The following is a 20966-nucleotide window of genomic DNA, read 5'->3' as shown; positions in this document are numbered from 1 at the left end:
TGGTTCTAGCTCTTTCTTCCAAACTTGATGTGGGTGTCTTTTCAAGAGATGTATATTGAAAGTTTGTAGGAAACTTTTTGTTTTAAAAATCTTGTATTTTCTTTCAGTTATTGCTTTTCATAATGTGCATATTTTAAATGACAGGGATGGAAGGGATGGATTCCCCTTTATTTTTTTTTTTAGTCTTGGGGATTTTTTTTTTAAGACTTATTTATTTATTTATACAAGCACTGGGTACAGTCAGAAGCACGGGAGGGTGAGAAAATTTACCAGAGCCAGAGCGGGGAGCAGAGCAGGCAGAAGGACCGAAGTACACTGCTGAGGGGAGCAGCTGGTGGCAGGAAAGGTCTGTGCGCCATGCGGGACCCGCCTCCGGTGGCCGGGAAGCAGCTGGGGATCGAACCGAACCAGCACTGCGGAAGCTTCGGCAGCTTCGGAACCCAGCGCTCAACCGCTGCGCCACCGGGGAGCCCCATAATGTGCATATTTTAATGGGATTCTACCAGTCTGGTAAGATCCTAATTTTCTGCCTTACTTTGACTTAAAGATTATTCTGGTTTTTTTTCCTGTAATGATTATAAATAGAAATAAGTCTAAGGGCCTCCCCGGTGGCGCAGCAGTTGAGCGCTGGGTTGCGAAGCTGCCCGCAGCCTCTGCAGCGCCGGTTCGATCCCCGGCTGCTCCCCGGCCACTGGAGGAGGGTCCCACATGGCGCCCGCTGCTCCCCTCAGCAGTGTACTTCGGTCCTTCTGCCTGCTCTGCTCCCTGCTCTGGCTCTGGTGAATTCTCTCACCCTCCCGCGCTTCTGACTGTACCCAGTGCTTGCATGTATATATGTATGTATGTATGTATGTATAAATAAATAAATAAACAAACACACACACACACACACAGAGATAAATAAATAAATCTTAAAAAACAAAACAAAAAAACTTATTAAAAAAAAAGAAGTAAGTCTAAAATTTAGATACTTTCTTTGTGGTTTTGCACTATTTGAAGGACCTTTGAAACAAAGTCTGAAGTTAAAATGTTAGCCAACTAGATCATTCTGTTAGTTTCTAAAGGAAGATTTATTCTTTTTAACAAATCTTAAGTCTTGGTATGGAAAATCATTTAAATCTGAGTATGCAGTAAGAATAAATACTAAAATTGAAAAAGAAAAATATCTGAACTTACTGTTCAGAGAAATAAATAGTCATAAAGATAACTGATCAAAATAAGCATGGGTAAGCAGATAGCAAATGCTTTAATTTGTAGCAAGTTTGACTTATATTTAAAGATCTGATTAAAAAAATTTCAAATGCCTATTTGTTTCTTTATAAACATGAACATTTGTAATGTATATCTCTCTCAAGAAATGTAGCCATATTATGGTAGAAGTGGTTTGTGTCTTAAAACAGTGTTATCTTACATTTGGCTATTCAGAAATGTAGCCTTTTCTGCCAAGCTGTTAACTTTCATGACGTTTTAATGTAATCACTGTCTTCTAAACTGAACAAAGGAGTTCTAGTATAGAAATAGGTTATTTAAAAAGCTTTAATATTTAATGGCATAAGCTTAGTGTCCTGCTTTTCCGAAGAATGATAATTAAACAGTAGTTCCTACTTGTTGCATTTTTTTTTTCTTCATTGAAGAGGTTGCCAGCCAAATGTCAGACATTTAAAATGGCAGTTCTAGGCCTCCCTGGTGGCACAAGGGGTTAAGCACAGCACTGTGAAGCTATATGCAGCCTCTGCAGCATGAGTTCAATCCCTGGCCGGTCAGGGAGCTACCCACACGGTGCAGCAGACCTCTCCTGTCTGGCCCGCTGCTCCCCTCTGCAGTGTATTTCAGTCAGTTTGCCTGTTCTGCTTTCCACTCTGTCTCTGGTGAATCTTCTCACCCCCCCCCCCAATACCTCTCGCCCGTACCCTAGTTCTTGTATGCATAAATAAATAAATCTTCTTTAAAAAACGGCAGTTCCCTTTCCTTATCATTAGTTTTAAATTATTCTTTACTGGATACTGCTATCATCCTCTTTGGAAAAGTCTATAATAGAAAGTAGCTGTCTTAGCTTAGACCTGTCTTGTCTAATATTGTAATCTCATGTCATGTGGCTACTGAATACTGGAAATGTGGCTAATATAGATTGAGGTGTGATTTAAGTATAAAATGCGCGCTGGACTTCAAAGACCTAGTTTGAAAAAAAGATAACTCATTAGTAATTTTTAAATATTATGTGTTGAAATGATATTTTAAATATATTGGTTAAATAAAACATTAAAATTGCCCTTTTTTTTACTATTTAAAATTTGACTACTGAGAAAATTTTAAATTACATGTGTGACCTGCATTTGTGACTTGTATTTCTGTTGTTTAGTGCTATCTTAGATTATAAGAAATGCAATCTGAATAAGTGTGTACTTACAGTAAGGTGAGCAAAATGAAAATGACCACTAACTCTTTTACAGTGAGTTCTACTGTAGAAATCATTATAATGCAAGCCCTTTGCTGGGTACATGATGACTTGAACCAAGTAAATGTTGGCAGCTATGTTCTGAAAGTTTGTGGTCAAGAGGAAGTACTGCAGAAGTAAGTTTATTCATTTAAAAACTGAGCAGCATCTTTGGAAATTTCATTTTTAATGATTCAAGGTAGAAAAATTATAAGTTAAATTTATAACCCAAAAGTACATTAGGTCCTTTTGAATCAATTCATTGGCTCAATAAACTTACATTGAGATATTTAAGACATCATGGCTTAGACAGTGGAGAGTTATAGAGATAATCAGGATGTGGCCGTGCCCTTCACAAACTTGTAGTCTTGATAGGAAGAGTGGGGCACAATATGTTCCTAAGTGATTTGTTTCTTCTTTCTGTAAAGAATCAGTAGTTACATCATTAGAGATTCCTTTTTCCTTTGGTAGCATGAATGTACAGAGTAGTAAGCTGTGATTTTCTTCAGTTGCCTAAAATCATTATCATATATATCTTTTTATTAGCCAAGTGATCTAACATTTGGTCTAGTTGTTTTACAGATTTTATTCTCTTAAGCATCAAGAAGTGCAGTGTCCCTGTTTTTCTTATTTCCTTCTCTTTTATCTTCTTTGCTTTGATTCTTATGTAGAAATTATTTTTCTATTTAAGTGCTAAACATAGTTTAAAATAGATCGCTGTATTTTACCATTCTCTTCAATTGCTGTTGCAGATACAATTTATGTTTTACTCTCATCTATATAATTTCTAGTTTGAGTAGAATAACACTGATTAATAATTAATGTATCTTGACAGTAATCATTGCCTTGGAAGTCATGAACATATTCAAAATTGTCGAAAATGGGACACAGAGATTAAACTACAACTCCTAACTTTCAGTGCAATGTGCCAAAATCTGGCCCGAACAGTAAGTGTGTATACCTTATAAATAAACTGCATTTGGTTGAATCTGAATGAATCTGCTAATTAACCAGTTTGCAATTTGTACATTCTCTTAATATTTCTGGGTTGGTCTGGGAATGATGAACTCTTCCCTCAATAGGAGTCTTTCAGCTGATTGGGAATGATTTTTAAATGAAAATTTAGGTAGCATACTACTCAGAGCTGGAGGCATATTTAAAAATCAAAGTGGAGAAATTAAAAAGTTGATTTGTATAGTTTTGCACAGGAGCGAAAACACAGGGGTCAGAGAAATGAGGAAGAAGGAAAAAGTTTGTATACTATATACAGTTTTTGGAAAAACGATCTATATTGACCTTGCACTGAATTGAGAAAAATACATTATTTTTTACCAAATGGAAACTAAATCTCTATTTTACAAGCCTAGTACTTTCTTTTGAGGTTTAAGCAAAATAGAATGAAGGAAAATTAAGCCATTGTATTTACTAAGTAAACCCTGGATGAATTTTAATCTCTAAAGAGACTTACTCTTCATTTGGTAGGATTTTGTATGATAAAATATCAGTCATTTCTACTTTTCTTTTCTCAGGTTTTGCTCCTATATTATATAGAATTTATTTCAATTGGATGGAAACTACTTCACAAAATTCATTACATTTTTTAAAATTTTATTTTATATAATTCTTACATCATTTTTCATTTTTGTATAATTACGCATTTTCATTTTGGTTATATTCCCTATACAATTCCCACCCCCTTTTTCTTACCCTAATCCCTCTTCTCCTCCCCTCCCTCCCCACCACTGTAGTGTGTCTCTGGTCTATAGTTGCTTGCTGATTTTGATTTTTACTTTATTGCAATTAGTGATTGAGAACTTTTTTCAGTTTCTTAGGGAATAATGTTTTTTTTGTTGTTGTTGTTTTTTTTAATATAGACGCATGTTATTTATTTATTTATTTGTATGTTTGTTTTGTTTGTTTATACATGCACTGGGTACAGTCAGAAGCGCGGGAGGGTGAGAGAATTCACCAGAGCCAGAGTGGGGAGCAGAGCAGGCAGAAGGACCGAAGTACACTGCTGAGGGGAGCAGCGGGCTGCAGGAGAGGTCTGCACGCCATGTGGGACCCTCCTCCGGTGGCCGGGGAGCAACCGGGGATCGAACCGGCGCCATAGAGGCCGCGGGCAGCTTCGCAACCCAGCGCTCAACCGCTGCGCCACCGGGGAGGCCCAGGAATAATGTTTTTGAGTGTATTAACATGTAAAGAGTTATCATAAAAGAGACCAGTGCATTTTACATTGGGAATAAGAAGAAACTTGATTATCGATAGAAAAAAATAATGCAAAAATTCAGATGATCGCTTCCCCGTCTGGCCTATACCCCTCCTTTATCTGGCGTCAGCCAATTTTAAAAGTGTTTTTAAGCTTGCTGCTATGTTTAGAACAGAAGTGGTTTTTGCTTTGCTGCTATTTATATGTCAGAAATCAGACTTAAAAGCATTTATATTTTTCCATTTAGAAACAAATTTTTTCATAATATTGAGTCTTTTTTTAGTCTTACAATCATTCTGATAAGAATTTACCCTCCATACTAAGAAAATCACTTTAGTTTTAATTAATTTATTACATACTTAACCATATTAAAGTTGACAATACAAAGAACATAAAGTGTATAAAATTTTTTGGTAAACATTTGTATGTGTCTGGTTAGGCAGAAGATGATGAAACACCTGTGGATTTAAGCAAACACCTCCATCAAATAGAAAAACCTTATAAAGAAGTCATGACAAGGTATGGCATCTAAAGCATTCATTATAGGTTTTCAAACATTTCTCTTGGATGTGAATATATTTATTTTAGTGATTAAAACAATCATATTTGTATATTATACCCTTCAGCTATCTTAACTGTTCTTTTTTTTAGGCACCCTATTGAAGAACTTTTAGATTCTTATCACAACCAAGTGGAACTAGCCCTTCAAACTGATGTAAGTCTTAATTTACATTTTGACATGATCACTTAAAGATTCTTGTCTCTATTCCTTTCTAAATGTTGTTGATGTTGGTTTAAATATTTTGGTACTATTTAAACTAGATTTTGTTTCTATGCATTATGTTGATGTTTGATGAGTTTTCTTGACCCAATTCTGTAATAACAAAAATTCTCAATGTTTAAATTGACATGTTTATTCAGCTTTATTACTAAGCAGAATCTTCAGTTCAATTTAAAAAGCATTGAATGTTTACTATATGCTAGATACCAGAGTTAGGAAATTGAATAACCTAGTTCCTACCTACCAAGAAATTAAAGTAAGTGATGGGGGATTTTAACCAATTTCAAGATAGTATAGTAAATATGGTAGAGATGTGCATTGGGGTTGAGAAATCAAAAGGGTTCTTCTCTCAACTTGAAGGTTCAAGAAAGGCCTCTTAATAAGGTTGTTGCCTGACTGATGTGTCTTAAATAATGAGTTAATCGGAAGGAAGTTGGGAAGGGAATGCGAAAAACAGCACCCACCCCAGTTGTGGTAGATAAATGGAAGTATATAAGCACTTTGTAATAGAATACAAAGTGAAAGATTGGGAGATAACAGAGATATCCAAGTGATGATTTACGGATAGAATGGATGCTGGACATGCGAGAGAGAATGAAGTTTAATGTAACTCTCAAGATTTTCCACCTGAGTATTTGAAAATTTGGAGTTGCCTTTAGAGAAATGTTTGGGGAAAGGAATAGGCTTGGGGAAAAGATCTGGAACTGAGTTTTTGCCATTATGTTTAAGATGACTTACTCATTTGAATAATGATGTTAAGTCTGAAACTTAATGAAAGAGGGCTAGGCTGGAGATAATAAACTTGAAAATCATCAGAATGTATATATTGGTATTTGATTAGATAAGATCAACATGAAAATAATTGTAGGTAGAGAGAAAAATAGTTCAAGCTGAGATGTGAATGTATTGCCCATATTAAGGTAAATGAAAAAGCCCACATAATCCTGTAGCAACTTCTCTTTTTCTCTTTGCAGCATAACACCTGAAAATAAGCCTTTTTTTCTGCTTCCACTTCCCCTCTTCTATTCTCTTATGAACCTGCTCCAATCAGGCTTTCATTCTCAACATTTCTTAGAAACTTTACTTTTAAATCATGAAGGACTTCCATATTCCCAATTCCAGCAGTAAGTTTTTAACCTCTATTTTTCTTAGCTTTTCTGCTTTGTTTGATAGAATTAATAATTTCTTCCTTCTTGAAACACTTGAATTGGCCTTTAGGATATCACCTTCTTGCTTCTACTTTTAGTGACTGTTGTATTCTCACCCTCACTTATGATCTCCATCTCTTCCTTACCTCTAAACATTAGAGAACCCCAGAGCTCAGTCCTAGGACTTCTCTCTATATTCACATCCTAGATGATCTTGCTTAATCTCATGTTTTTAATATATTTCGTAGGTGCTGATGACTCTGACATTTGTATCTCCAGCCTTAACCTTTTTCTTCAGCTCCACATTCAAATATCTATCAGTTGGCATTTTTGTATGAATGTCTAATATGAAATTTAAGACATACAAAGCTAAATTTTTATACTAATCATGTCATCAGTCTTCCCCTTTTTTAATAAATGGCAGTTTTACTCTTCCATTTGCTCAGGCCAAAACCTTGGAAATCTTTGATTTGTCAGGAAAATAAACCTCCACATTCCATATTTAATTTAATTCCTGCCATCTTTACCTTCAAAATACTTTAAGAAGGCAACCAATTCCGAAGTGTCAGTCTTAGTTACAGTAGTTACAGTAGTTCTTTACTGATCTCCCAGTTGCTGCCCTGAACTTAACTTTTCCAAACAAAATGATCTTTTAAAAATAAGTCGCTAGGCCTCACCGGTGGCGCAGCGGTTGAGCGCTGGGCTATGAAGCTGCCCACAGCCTCTGCAGCGCCGGTTCAATCCTCAGCTGCTGGGCGAGGGTCCCACATGTTGTGCAGACCTCTCCTGCCACCCGCTGCTCCCCTCAGCAGTGTATTTCGTCAGTCTGCCTGTTCTGTTCCCCTCTCTGGCTCTGGTGAATTCTCTCACCCTCCCGCGCTTCTGACTGTACCCCAGTGCTTGTATAAATAAATAATCTCTCAAAAGAAATAAAAATAAAAATAAGTCACTAATACAATGCGAAATAAAGAGAAAATGGGCATTTATGGAAAAACTGGTGAAATCTGAAGATTAATTAATAGTAATGTTAATGTCTTGGTTTTTGACAAATGAAATGTGGTTATGTGAGATGTTACTAAATCCATTTTCTTTAGTGTTATACTGGAGCTCTTTATTATATTATTATTTTTACAACTTTTCTGTAAATCTAAAATGATTCCAAACTAAAAAAAATTACTTAAAAAAAGAAAATTAAAAAAGTAAATGTAAACTAAGAAAATCAAAGTTAAAAGATGGTTCTTTGAAAGATTAATGAAATTTATAAACTCCTGATGTTTGTTAAATTGTTCTACTCTTTTTCTTGAAATCCTGTTTACTATCTCAGTAGGTAAAATTCTTATCCCTAATGTGGCTTCAAGACCCTGTATTCTGATTTACCACATCCTTTGTTTTAGTTGATACTCTTCAACTGGAACCCTTGTATTTATAGTTCCCTCTACTTTTTTTTTAATATTTATGTATGTATGTATACATGTATGTATACAAGAGCTGGGGTACAGGTCAGAGGTGTGGGGAGTGAGAGGATTCACCAGAGACAGAGTGGGGAGCAGATTGAAGTACACTGCTGAGGGGAGCAGCGGGCGAGTCAGGAGAGGTCTGCTGCGAGATGTGGGTTGCTCCCTGGCCGACAGGGAGCTCAAACTCATGCTGCAGAGGCTGTGGACTGCTTCATAGGTTGCGTCTTAACCCCTTGCGCCACCAGGGAGGCCTCTAGTTCCCTCTACTTTTAATGCTTCAGCCCTAGATGCTTGCATAGATTACCCTTGTCCTTCATTAAGGTCTCTGCTCAAATATTATCCTAAAAAAGAGTTCTTTGGTGATCCTCTTATCTGAAATAGTGCCTATCACATTTACTCCCCATAATATTTTAAAGACTTATTTATTTATGCATTCAAAAGCTGGGGTGCAGGCCAGAGGTGCAGGGGGTGAGAGAATTCACCAGAGACAGAATGGGGAGCAGAACAGGCAGATCTACTGAAATACACTGCTGAGGAAGCAGAGGGCGAGACAGGAGAGGTCTGCTGCACCATGTGGCTCACCTCCCTGGCCAGGGATCAAACTCCTGCTACAGTGGCTGCGGATAACTTCATAGTGCTGACTGACACTTAACCCCTTGCGCCACCAGGATGGCCCCGCTCTCCATAATTTTTTTTTTACATCTTTATTATTTATATACCATAAAATTCACCCAGTGCATATGTATAGTTCACTGAATTTCTAGTAAATGCATGGAGTTGTATAACGATCACCACAGTCCAACATTTTCATCATCCCTGGAAATTAACATGTACTACTTTGTAGTCATTTTCCATTCTCCTCCATAGCCCCAAATAACTACTGATCTGATTCCTAATTCTATAATTTACCTTTAGGGGGGATTATATAAATGGGATCATATACCCCATGTAAATTATTTATATCTGATTTCTTTTTGTCCTTTTTTTTTAAAGATTTATTTATTTATGCATACAAGATCTGGTGTACAGGCCAGAGGGGTGGGGGGTGAGACTCACCAGAGACAGAGTAGGGAACAGAACAGGCAGAGTGACTGAAATATACTAAGGGGAGCAGTGGGCAAGACAGGAGAGGTCTGCTTTGCCATGTGGGTTGCTCCCTGGCCGGCTGGAGATCGAACTCATGTTGCAGAGGCTGCAGATTGCTTCATAGTGCGGTGCTGAACCTCTTGCGCCACCAGGGAGGCTCTATATCTGATTTCTTCGGTGTGTACTGTACTGTTTTTAAGCTGTTGTAGGATATAATTTGTATTATATGACCATAGTTTGTTCCTTTTGTTATTGCTGAATACTTCCATTGTATGAATATACCGCTTTTCTTTATCCATGCACCAAATAATGGGCATTTATCCTGTTTACAGTTTTTATTTATTATACATAATGCATATTCAGTCACCTGGTAGTAAAAGCTGATAAGTGAAGTCTGTGAATTCACAGAACCGTTTGATTAGAATGAGTGTGTGAGGGCTGAAGGAAAGTAGATTGTCATCATCATATGATATGATACTTTATTTTTTTAATTTATTCATACAAGACCTGGGGTACAGGCCAGAGATGTGGGGGGTGAGAGGATTCACCAGAGACAGAGTGGGGAACAGAACAGGCAGATTGATTGAAGTACACTGCTGAGGGGAGCAGCGGCTGAGTCAACAGAGGTCTGCTGTGCCATGTGGGTTGCTCCCTGGCTGGCAGGGGATTGAACTCGTGCTGCAGAGGCTGCAGATTGTTTCATAGTGCAGTGCTTAACCCATTGCGCCACCAGGGAGGCCCATATGGTATTTTAAATAGCTAAGATCATGTTAAAGTACAGGTTTAGAGTTGAAGATGCTGTAAATTTTACACATGGACAGTTATATAACTAAGACTTATGGTATGTGGGGTAGGAAGTCAGATAAATACCAGAGTAAAAATATGCATGCAGGGCTGTGTGTGGCCATAGGTCAGTAGCAGAGCAGATCAATCAGGGGTCAAGTTAGAAGACAGAAACTGTAGTAGTTATTAACAGGGAAATTTAAAGAATCATTATTTGGTAAAAGTTAATTGCTTCAAGGAGTAAAAGAGGATTATAATTCTAATGCAAGAGTTCACATATTATGGCCCACATGCTAAGTCTGGTCTGTTACCTGTTTTTGTAAATAAAGTCTTATTGAAACATAACCATGTTTTTTTTTAATGTATTATCTGTGTCTATCTGCATGCCCAAGTAGCAGAGTTGAATTGCGACAGTGACTGTGTTTGGCCCAGAAAGCCTAAAATATTTGCCATTTGGCCTTAAAAAAATAACATGCCAACTTTGTTCTTAAGGGGTCCAGAAGTGACAGTATAGTTATATGGCCTCTCCTCAACTTCAGGCTGAAATTTAACTTCTTTGAAGAGGGTATGACCATCACAGAGGAATATACAGATTGCCTGTGGTAAAGAAATTTGCCAGAGCTATCAGATTGGGGGTTTACGACCTGATGGTATAGCTGAAGCTGGTCTTTGAGAACCACTGGGTTACTAGGCTAAATTAAAAAATGGGGAATTGGAACCTTGATGAGAAATGTCTTCATGCTATTCTCGCCTTTGAGTGTTCTTTTAGTGCCCTCAATTGACAAAACCTAACATTGTGCCATCTGGCAAAGGAGAATTGTTTATAGGGTTAGTTTCAGTATCACAAAGTAGAGCAAGAAAGGGTGGGTGGACAATAAATTAATAATTTATTGGTGGTGCAGTGGTTGAGCGCTGGGCTGCAAAGCTGCCCCGCAGCCTCTGCAGCACAGATCGATCCCCGGCCGCAGGCGAGGGTCCCACAAGGCACGCAGACCTCTCCTGCCATGCACGCTGCTCCCCTCAGCAGTGTATTTCGTTAGTCTGCCTGTTCTGTTCCCCACTCAGGCTCTGGTGAATTCTCTTACCTTCCTGCACTTCTGACTGTACCCAGAGCTTGTATAAATAAATAAATGAATCTTTAAAAAAAAATAATTGGCCCATAAAGAATGATGGAGAATGATATAGGAGAATGGCATGATAACAAAAATGGACAGGTTTTTTGCTTAAAGGTACAGGAATAAAATAAATAGAAAAATGAGTAAGTGAAATGGGGAGCTAAAAAACATACCTTCAGGTGCTGAGGACTGCAGGGTAATTTATAATTTAGTATTTGAGAATGAGGTGGTTCCATTTAAGCATGAAGGTGAAGGGAACATTCAGTTTTTGGTACCCTAGTCTCAATAGTAGGAAAGTTTAAATTTTTAAAGGATGGTACAGGGCCTCCCCGGTGGCGCAGCGGTTGAGCGCTGGGTTGCGAAGCTGCCCGCGGCCTCTGAAGCGCCGGTTCGATCCCTGGTTGCTCCCCGGCCACCGGCGGAGGATCCCACATGGCGCGCAGACCTTTCCTGCCGCCCCCTGCTCCCCTCAGCAGTGTACTTCAGTCCTGCCTGCTCTGCTCCCCACTCTGGCTCTGGTGAATTCTGTCACCCTCCCGCGCTTCTGACTGTACCCAGTGCATGTATAAACAAAACAAACAAACAAAATAAATAAATAAAACATGCCTCTATTAAAAAAATAAATAAATAAATAAGATTTAAAGGATGGTACAATACTGAGTTTCAACCCATTCTAACTACTTGGCATATAAATTGGCATAAATGTTTAATGAATTAATTCATTATATAAGGTTTTTTTTAATGAGTTGAACTTTAAACAACAGGGATATAGAGAAGGATTTTTAAATCATCAGGTAAATGATTTTATAATTTGTTTGTACATGTATACTTTTGAGTTTTGGTGAAATTAATTGTGATTGAATAGTACAGAGGGATTATCCTCAAGGAAGTTTTTTCATCAGAAAAAACGTAAGTCGGGCTTCCCCAGTGGCGCAGCGGTTGAGCGCTGGTTTGCAAAGCTGCCTGCAGCCTCTGCAGCACTGGTTCGATCCCCGGCTGCTCCCCGGCTACCGGAGGAGGGTCCCACATGGCCCGCTGCTCCCCTCAGCAATGTACCTCGGTCCTTCTGCCTGCTCTGCTCCCCGCTCTAGCTCTGGTGAATTCTCTCACCCTCCCGCGCTTCTGACTGTACCAAGTCTTGTATAAATAAATAAATCTTTAAAAAAAAAGAAAAAGAAAAAACGTAAGTTATGGTTGTATAGATGCAAGTAATATATACAGTTTTCACTTGCCCAGTGTTATTAATATGTGACCAGGGGCCTCCCTGGTGGTGCAAGGGGTTAAGCATCAGCACTGTGAAGCAATCTGCAGCTACTGCAGCTCGAGTTCAATCCCCGGCTAGGGAGGTGACTCACATGGTACAGCAGACCTCTCCTGTCTCTCCCGCTGCTCCCCTCAGCAGTGTATTTCAGTCAGTCCACCTGTTGTTTTCCCCACTCGGTCTCTGGTGAATCCTCTCACACACACACTGCCCCCCACCCTTCCCAGCATGTACCCTAGTTCTTGTATGCATAAATAAATAAATATTTTTTTAAATGTGACCATCTTCTGAATAACTTGGTTTCAATAACAAATTTTTGCAATAGAGAGAGAAGAATTGGTATTTTAATGTGGAAATTATTCCCAAACGAGAATAGGAAAGACAACTTATTTTTTTATGATTTAGCAATTTATTGGTAACTTGTTGCTACTACTTCTGATTCTAATCTTAAATTGGTTTGCATATGAATAATTGTGTCAGGTAAAGTGAAAATTAACCAGACCTGTTCTTTCCTTCTTTGAAGAAAACTATATAATTGAAAAGCTATCTTGTTTCTTTTGTCACCAGAGAAGAGTAGAGGATGTTTGTTCTGAGACACAGCTAGAAGTTCTGTTTTCTGCCTTCATCTCTGAAATGATCCTTTAATTTCCACATACTCATATTTATTTTACTTTTTATTTTTGAAGAACCAGCACCGAACCATAGATCAAGTAATTAAAGCTGTAAGAAAAATCTGTAGTGCTTTAGATGGTGTAGAGACTCTTGCCATTACTGAATCAGTAAAGAAGCTAAAGAGAGCAGTTAATCTTCTAAGGAGTAAAAGTGCTGATGTGAGTATTTTTTAGAAATTAGCATTTTATTATATGCAAATATGTACTTATATGATCATCACTTAAACAAAGATTTTTGCTTCCCTTGGATAAAATGTTATTTTAACTGTGGCTTTTACTTTTGAGTTGATTTGGTCACTTACTTGGCAGGGTCGGAGAGATCCCAAGAGGGGGTGGCCTGCTTTGGAAGTTGACATTGAATAGATGTATGCCAAACTGTGGACATTTTGTGTGTAGAAGAGGAACTCTAGCATAAATGAGTCATGAGTAGATACTAAGCCCCTTTTTTTATATTATACGTTTGTTTTAGTAAAAATTCTCCCCATGATATTTTCATGGGGTTTAATTAGTTCTGTTCATAGGGTGTTCATAGCTCTGATTGGGAAGATGAGAGAAGGTGAATCATAACACATGATAAATTTAAAGAAGGGAAACGTTATATTGATATCATGTCCTTCAACAGATACTTAGTGGATTGTTCAACCCATTCATTCTCACAGAGATCCTTATCCATGTGGATTCAGAAATTTGGATCTGTTTCTTTTTATGTGCTTGCTTCTAGAAATTAAAATATTTCTATAAAATCACTTGAATGTGATTGACTATAATGATCCAAATGTCTGAGGCTTGTATTCATTATACTCTTTGCTGGATAAAGGAGTAAGCACAGAGTAAGAGGAGAGCTTAATTTAAACAAGTATAAGAACTTTTTTGGTCACTAAATGATAATAGAGTTCTAGTTTCTCTAAGAGTGTTCTTATCTAATAGTAGAGCAACTAAGGGAAAATAAAATACTGTATTAGTTTATTCATTACTTTTGGATTTCAAATATGAATTGGTAAATTGTCTTAATGAGACAAATTTTTTTTAGTTCCTACGTATTGCAGTAAATTTCAGTTACTGTATGATTTTCTTGACACTAAAATTCACCTGTTTATTTTGTTAAGGGTTTTCACCTTCTGCATTCTTTATTTATTGTTTTATTACTTCTGCAGACACTTTTGAGACATTTCTCCTGTGAAGGCTTTCTTTGATAAAACATTTGATTTAATGCATTAACTAAAGGTAAACATTATATATCACAGACAGTTTTCTAACTAATTTATATGCCTGTATGCAGGTGACTTCACTGTCTGGAGGAGACACTGGCAGGCATTCATCTAGGGGTATGTCCTTAACTTATTTAAATTTTAGCAATAAAGTGCTTTATCAAAATATTATATTAACAGTTTCTTTAAATCTAGGCTCACTGAATCCTGAAAATCCTGTTCAAGTAAGCATGGATCAATTAACTGCAGCAATTTATGATCTTCTTAGACTCCATGCAAATTCTGGTAGGAATCCTGCAGCCTGTGTCCAAAGTAACAGGAACATCAAAGAGGCATGGACCACAACAGAACAGCTCCAGTTTACCATTTTTGCTGCACATGGAATTTCAAGTAACTGGGTATCAATGTAAGTAAATGATTAAAAGAAAATCACACAGCTTTACTGAGAATTATTCTAATCTTGTAAAAGATCAGCATCCATGCTTATCTTGGATTTAAATGGATAGTACATGAGTCACCAAATACCTTTGGAGTTTTCATAAAATTTACTTAGCTGTTTGACACTGTTCTATTAAAAAATACATTCCCACTACATATAAAAAAAAAGGAAAGAAAATATATACTTAATCTGGCTGATTAATAAGTTAGTCAATTTGTGACTTATTGTTTCTGACTTTGCTTTAGCACCAAGGTAATCTGAAACAATATAATGGGACTAGACATTTTTTCCCCTCTCTTTACTAGTTTACATTTTATTGATTGTTAGACTTTAAAATCTATAAAACCATATTCTGTTAAATTTTTAATACAGGTTTTTCCTTTTTGATTTTTTTTTTTGTCAATGCCATAAAGTTTGCCAATTTCAGCTTATTTGGAAATATCTGATATAATGTTTGAATTGACTTTAATGAAATCGTTTTATAATAGCTTAATGCTATAAAATAAGGTAAAACCTAGTGGGAAAAAACCCTGCACATAAATTCTACTTAAATTGAACCTTAGATTAAATAAATGAATACACAATAAATTTTTTTGAAATTTTGTAATGACTTGAAAGTGGCATATCATTCATCAATAAATATTTACCAAGCACCATCTGTGGGCAGTGTTCTTACTACTGGGAACTCAGTAGTAAACAAGGTATCAAAAAATCTCTGTCCTCCTGGAACTTACATTTTAATGGGTATTACTACTATCTGAAGTTCTTTCTTTTAAATAGTTACAGGGACAGTACCCTCCACGTCCTACACACACACGTATATACACACAGATAAATGTAGGGACACTAATGAAGAGAACAGATACTCATTAGAAGACAATGCAGCAAACTACAGTGATCATTAAGAGAAAGTTAATGCAATGTTGAATTGAAGAAGGACAAAGGGAATGAAGTTGAGAAAAGCAGTCAATAGCTAGAGGTGTTTTGTGAATCAGTGAGATTAGATTTAAAACATTAATTTAGAATGATTAATAGATTATATATATGGAGAAAGGGGTTATTTAAGGTTCACAGTAAGTTAGAATATTATCAAACACAGTTTATTGAACCGAAGACTGCTGCTCTACAGAATTGCTTGACTGTATCTAACCAGGTCTGTACTTGTAGCAATTAGGGCTAAATCATTGTTGTCTAATGAGAGAAGATAGAAGTATCTCTCCCCAGAGAAGACTATCTCAGTGCAGTCAGGCTTAACTCTATTTCACTAACACTATTTCAGTAAGTTGGGAAATGGCATGTTAGGAAGATAATGTTTATACTCTATATTCCTAGAATTTACTTAGAATTTAATCATTATTCAGTGTTACTCAACTAAAATAAAAAGCTAGTAACTAAGCACAACATTGAAATAAATTTCTATCTAGTATCATTGTGATATCCATAAGAAGCATGTGGGGATATATGTTCTGCTCTGTACCATCTTTGTTATACCTCATCCCTACTTGCTATATCTGTTCTCTATTTTCATAGAATTTGCATTGGTAGCCAAATTATTCCAGATTAATAGTCACTAATGATTAATAATGTACATTTGTATTGTTAACTAATTTGTATTATCAAATAAAAATTAAACTTTTTTCAGTTATGAAAAGTACTACTTGATATGCTCCCTGACTCACAATGGAAAGGATCTTTTTAAACCTATTCAGTCAAAGAAGGTTGGCACTTACAAGAATTTCTTCTATCTTATTAAATGGGATGAACTGTAAGTGAAATTTATGACTTTTTATTCTTTTAGTACGACATGTTCTTTACTTTTTTCCATGTGTGAAAACTACCTTTCATTTTCATTATAATTTTTATTCATTAAATTCTTATTGATGTCTTAAAGTCTAATATAGATACAATTTTATAGAACAGATTGAAATTCTCATTTAAAAATCTGAAATACTCTTGCTGGCTCCCTGGTGACTTAGGGGTTAAGTCTCAGTGCTATCACCTCTACGGCCTGAGTCCCAGGGAGAGAACCCACATGTGGCTTAGCAGACCTCTCCTGTCTTGCCTGCTGCTTTCCTTAGCAATGAAATTCAGTAAATCCGCCTGTTTTGCCCTCCACTTTGTCTCTGGTGAATCCTCTCACCCGCACTTCTGGCTACACCCCAATTCTTATATACGTGAATAAATAAATGTTTAAAAACAAATCTGAAATACTCTAAGTCAACGTATTTTTAATTTGTAGAAGCATTGCATTAATTCTTCTTAGACTTTATCAAGGTAAAGATAAATTCACATATATTTTAGAAAGATGGTATTCTTTCAGACTTCTTAGTTTAGTATTTAGTCTATAACTGTATGTATGAAGCCTAGTTCTTGGCTAACACATAACAAAAATCTTAAATCCATGTAGAAGATATATTCTCTAGTGTTAATATTTTTAAAGTATTTTTTATAAACCAAGGGAGTGCTTCCATTATTGAGGTAGATAGGCAGTTGCAGAACTTTTAGTTTTCTGCCTTTATTAAATGCTTCCTAGTCTTATTTTTCAATTACAGAAATAATAGACCTGTAAAAGCAATCAAATAATAGAGAAATGCATATAGTACAGGAAAATGTTACCTTATTTTCAATATTTACCATCTCATCTCATCCTCAGAGTGACCACTATTAATCCTTCCTTGTCCTTCCAGACTTAAAAATTAAAAGCACATTGGCAAACATATCTGTGTGTGTGTGTGTGTGTGTGTGTATTTATGTACAGCATCTATGTCCTGCATCATACTCATAAGTGGTCATCTATATTTTCCTAAAGGAAATAAAGATCACTATTATTTTGTGTAGAAATTGACATTGAATTTCTTGACTAAATGCAGTAACAAATCTTTGAAGAAATGTTATCTATTTGAAATTTTAAAGAAATTTGTTAAAGGGCCTCCCTGGTGCCGCAGGGGTTAAAGTCTCAGTCTGTCAAGCTATTGCCAGCCAGTGTGGCATGAGTTCGATCCCTGGCTGGGGAGCTAACCCACATAGCGCAGCAGTCCCCTCCTGTCTCACCTGCTGCTCCCCTTGGCAGTGTATTTCAGTAGATCCACCTGTTCTGCTCCCCACTCTGTCTCTGGTGAATCTTCTCATCCCTTGTACCTCTAGCCTACACCCCATTTCTTGATTGCGTAAATAAATCTTTAAAAATGAAAAAGAAATTTGTTTAAGATTTAGATAAGTTAGCCAACCATGTAATTGGCTAATGGATCTCAGGATTGAGGGTTATTTGATAAATAATATAACTAAAATTTTCAGTTTCATTAAAGAGCTAAAATTTGAATTTGACCTAATGTTTTTCAATTAATACATTTTTTTTCCCCCCGTAGAATCATTTTTCCCATCGAGATATCACAATTGCCATTAGAATCACTTCTTCACCTTACCCTTTTTGGAATTTTAAATCAGAGCAGTGGAAGTTCCCCTGATTCTAATAAGCAGAGAAAGGGACCAGAAGCTTTGGGCAAAGTTTCTTTACCTCTTTTTGACTTTAAAAGGTGAGTGTAACTGAGTTGAGATGGTGAGTTACTGTGGACACATCTGTAGCATCAGAATCGGCTAGTGAACAGGGATAGGAACAATAACACGTGAGATAATGAACTGCCTCCGTTTATTTTCTGTGATAAAAGGAGGTCATTTCAGTGGGAAGCTGTTATTCTGCTGTAGTTTGAATATATCAATATGGGGGTTCAAAAGATTGTTTGCCAGTCACTGTTCCAGGGGGAAAGCATCAATCAATTCACTCTTTAACTGACATTTAACAGTATTATTGACATAATACCATGGACTTATAAGTGCCCTTGATATTAATAACTTTTTCCACTTCCTGTTCCATTCCCATCTGTTTCCAGTTTCAGAGAATCTACTACTGCACATTATTCCTTTCTCACTTCTCTTTGTTGATCCGCCCTTACTGCTGTGGGCCCCTACCCTTTAATCTCCAAAGTTTCATGTGTTTGCAAAAACTCAGTGATTTGTAAGGATAAAGGAATTCCTTTTCGAATTTTGTGTCTCCTAATAGCCACTGGGATAGTGTAATCTACCTGGTCTTTCAACTGACCATTTGAATTATATTTTAAATAAAAATATGCCCTATGAGACCATCAGGAGTCTTCCTAAGTAAAAAAAAAAAAATTGAGTGATTTTGGGATATGTTTCATAATAGTGCATGATAACATTTGGGAGAGAACATATTAAATATATATCTAAGGTTCTGTAGTCAAGAAATCTATTGTGTTTAATAGCAATAGTAATTGTAATAATAAACACATGACATTTACTATATACTAGGTATTAATCTAAATTCTTTATATATATTTCATATATTCCTCACAACAGCTGTATGCAGGTACATATTATTATAATACCCTTTTTACAGTGGGGGAAATCAAAGTACAAAGAGCTTAAGTGACTTTCCCTAGGATACTTAGCTAATAAGTGGTAGAACTAGCTCTTTGTACTTTTGTTTATGATGGTAAAAGTCAGGGAGTGTTCTATAATCCAAACTACTATTTTGAGATATATTCCTTTATAGATGATTTTCAAAGATTATCTTAATTTATATTAAGTTGTTTGGGGAACAATCCTGAGAAGTACAACAATCCATCTTAATTCTGTCCTCAACCTCATTACTTCCAAAATAATCTTTCATTTTACCTCCTTGTGTCCCAGCTCCCACACATCAATACATTTACTGAAAAGCCTAGGCACAATGTAGAGATTGGCTGCTTCTGATAAGTTCTTAAAGGTGACATTCTTTTTGTATACCTATGCATTAATATGCATGTATAAAGGTTTGAATATGAACAGTTCAAATTCATTAACATGCGTTTTGGGGTTTGAGTTAATTTTTAAAATGAAAACCACAGTATTCCTTTGTTTATAATCATGAAGGTTTTTAACATCTGGAACTAAGCTTCTGTATCTGTGGACTTCTTCACATACAAATCCTATTTCTGGAACAGTCCCCAAAAAAGGATATGTGATGGAAAGAATAGTGTTACAGGTAATGATAACTTTTTGACATGTGGAGAAATTTAAATTTCATTTCTTTCTAAAAAGTGTATGTATGTCATGATTGGGGTTGTTAATAAAAAAGCCTAATTTCGGGGGCCTCTCCTGTGGCGCAGCGGTTGAGTGCTGGGTTGCGAAGCTGCCCACAGCCTCTGCAGCGCCAGTTCGATCCCCAGCCCCCAGGTGAGGGTCCCACATGGTGCGCTGACCTCTCCTACCACCCGCTGCTCCCCTCAGCAGTGTACTTCGTCAGTCTGCCTGCTCTGCTCCCCACTCTGGCTCTAGTGAATTCTCTCACCCTTCCGCGTTTCTGACTGTACCCAGTGCTTGTATAAATAAATAAATAAATAAATCTTTAAAAAAATGCTTTAGTGTAAAAAATAAAATGTTTTTAAAAAAAAGCCTAATTCATCTTGTTTCAAACTTAGGGTCTACAATTTAAATTTCAGTAAAGCATTTCTGATTTCTGATAAATAGTAAAAAAATGCACTTGTATGCATCTCAAGCAATATGTGTGCTAGAGTATTAGTGCAGTGGTAATCACTGTCAGAAAAGAAGCACAGATTTGATATTCAAACTCAAAGTCATTAATTGCTATGAAAAATCAGTTTTTTCAGAGGTAAAGAAGTTAATGTGGCAAATATGAGAATTTAATTTGATCAAAACTTTTCTTAAACGTTTAAGGTTGATTTTCCTTCTCCTACATTTGATATCATTTACACCCCTCCTCAAGTCGACACCATCATACAAAAACACAACTTTGAAACACTGGAAAATGATATAAAAGGAAAACTTCTTGATATTCTTCACAGAGACTCATCACTTGGGTATGTTCCTTTGGTTCTGTTTGGCCTGTTTTGATTCTGTTTTGTCTCTTACAGTATAAAACCCAAGTTTATGGTTTATTAAATGCTCTGATTTTAATGATTTAGCAGTGTTCTTGGTATGCTAAGTTTTCTATTTTTGTTTTTATTTATGTAAAAAGACTGTGACTACATGAAAGCTAAGAAATTTGTACAATTTAAACTTTCTACATGATTAAAAGACAGACAGGGAAGTATATTCAACAGTAAATATCAATAGATTAATTTCCATAAATACAAAGGACCTTTTCATATCAGTAGGAAAAACCAATATCTCAGTGGTAAAGTACACAAAAAATATAAATAGGTAATTTTTTGGAAAAGAAGTGCCTTTTAAACATTTGAAACTATGTTCTACCTCTGTAATAAGGCCATGTAAATTAACATAAGATGCCATTTCATATATTTCAGATTGATGACAATTAAATCATCTTACGTAAAGTGTTACACAGAAAAGTGGAA

The 20966-nt window shown here is 36.3% G+C and overlaps 1 protein-coding gene across 2 annotated transcripts in view; it reads left to right on the top strand.

Annotated features, from left to right (window-relative positions):
* PIK3C2A (phosphatidylinositol-4-phosphate 3-kinase catalytic subunit type 2 alpha) overlaps positions 1-20966 on the top strand; it is a gene marked incomplete at both ends in the record, with an annotated part of 63753 nt that overhangs the window by 16978 nt on the left and 25809 nt on the right. Inside the window, 11 exons of one of the 2 annotated variants that reach the window (XM_084248418.1) lie at positions 2451-2571; positions 3270-3381; positions 5083-5162; positions 5295-5358; positions 12961-13104; positions 14225-14270; positions 14349-14559; positions 16235-16357; positions 17958-18125; positions 19522-19633; positions 20326-20468. In XM_084248418.1, coding sequence (XP_084104544.1) covers positions 2451-2571; positions 3270-3381; positions 5083-5162; positions 5295-5358; positions 12961-13104; positions 14225-14270; positions 14349-14559; positions 16235-16357; positions 17958-18125; positions 19522-19633; positions 20326-20468 — 1324 coding nt within the window. The remainder of the gene's footprint in view (positions 1-2450; positions 2572-3269; positions 3382-5082; positions 5163-5294; positions 5359-12960; positions 13105-14224; positions 14271-14348; positions 14560-16234; positions 16358-17957; positions 18126-19521; positions 19634-20325; positions 20469-20966) is intronic. The other variant, XM_084248419.1, reaches the window with a different exon arrangement.

The sequence above is a fragment of the Talpa europaea genome (genome assembly GCF_964194135.1).
Source record: "Talpa europaea genome assembly, chromosome: 1".
Taxonomy (NCBI): domain Eukaryota; kingdom Metazoa; phylum Chordata; class Mammalia; order Eulipotyphla; family Talpidae; genus Talpa; species Talpa europaea.
Note: the sequence above shows the minus strand (reverse complement) of the source record. Positions and strands in the feature narration are given on the sequence as shown.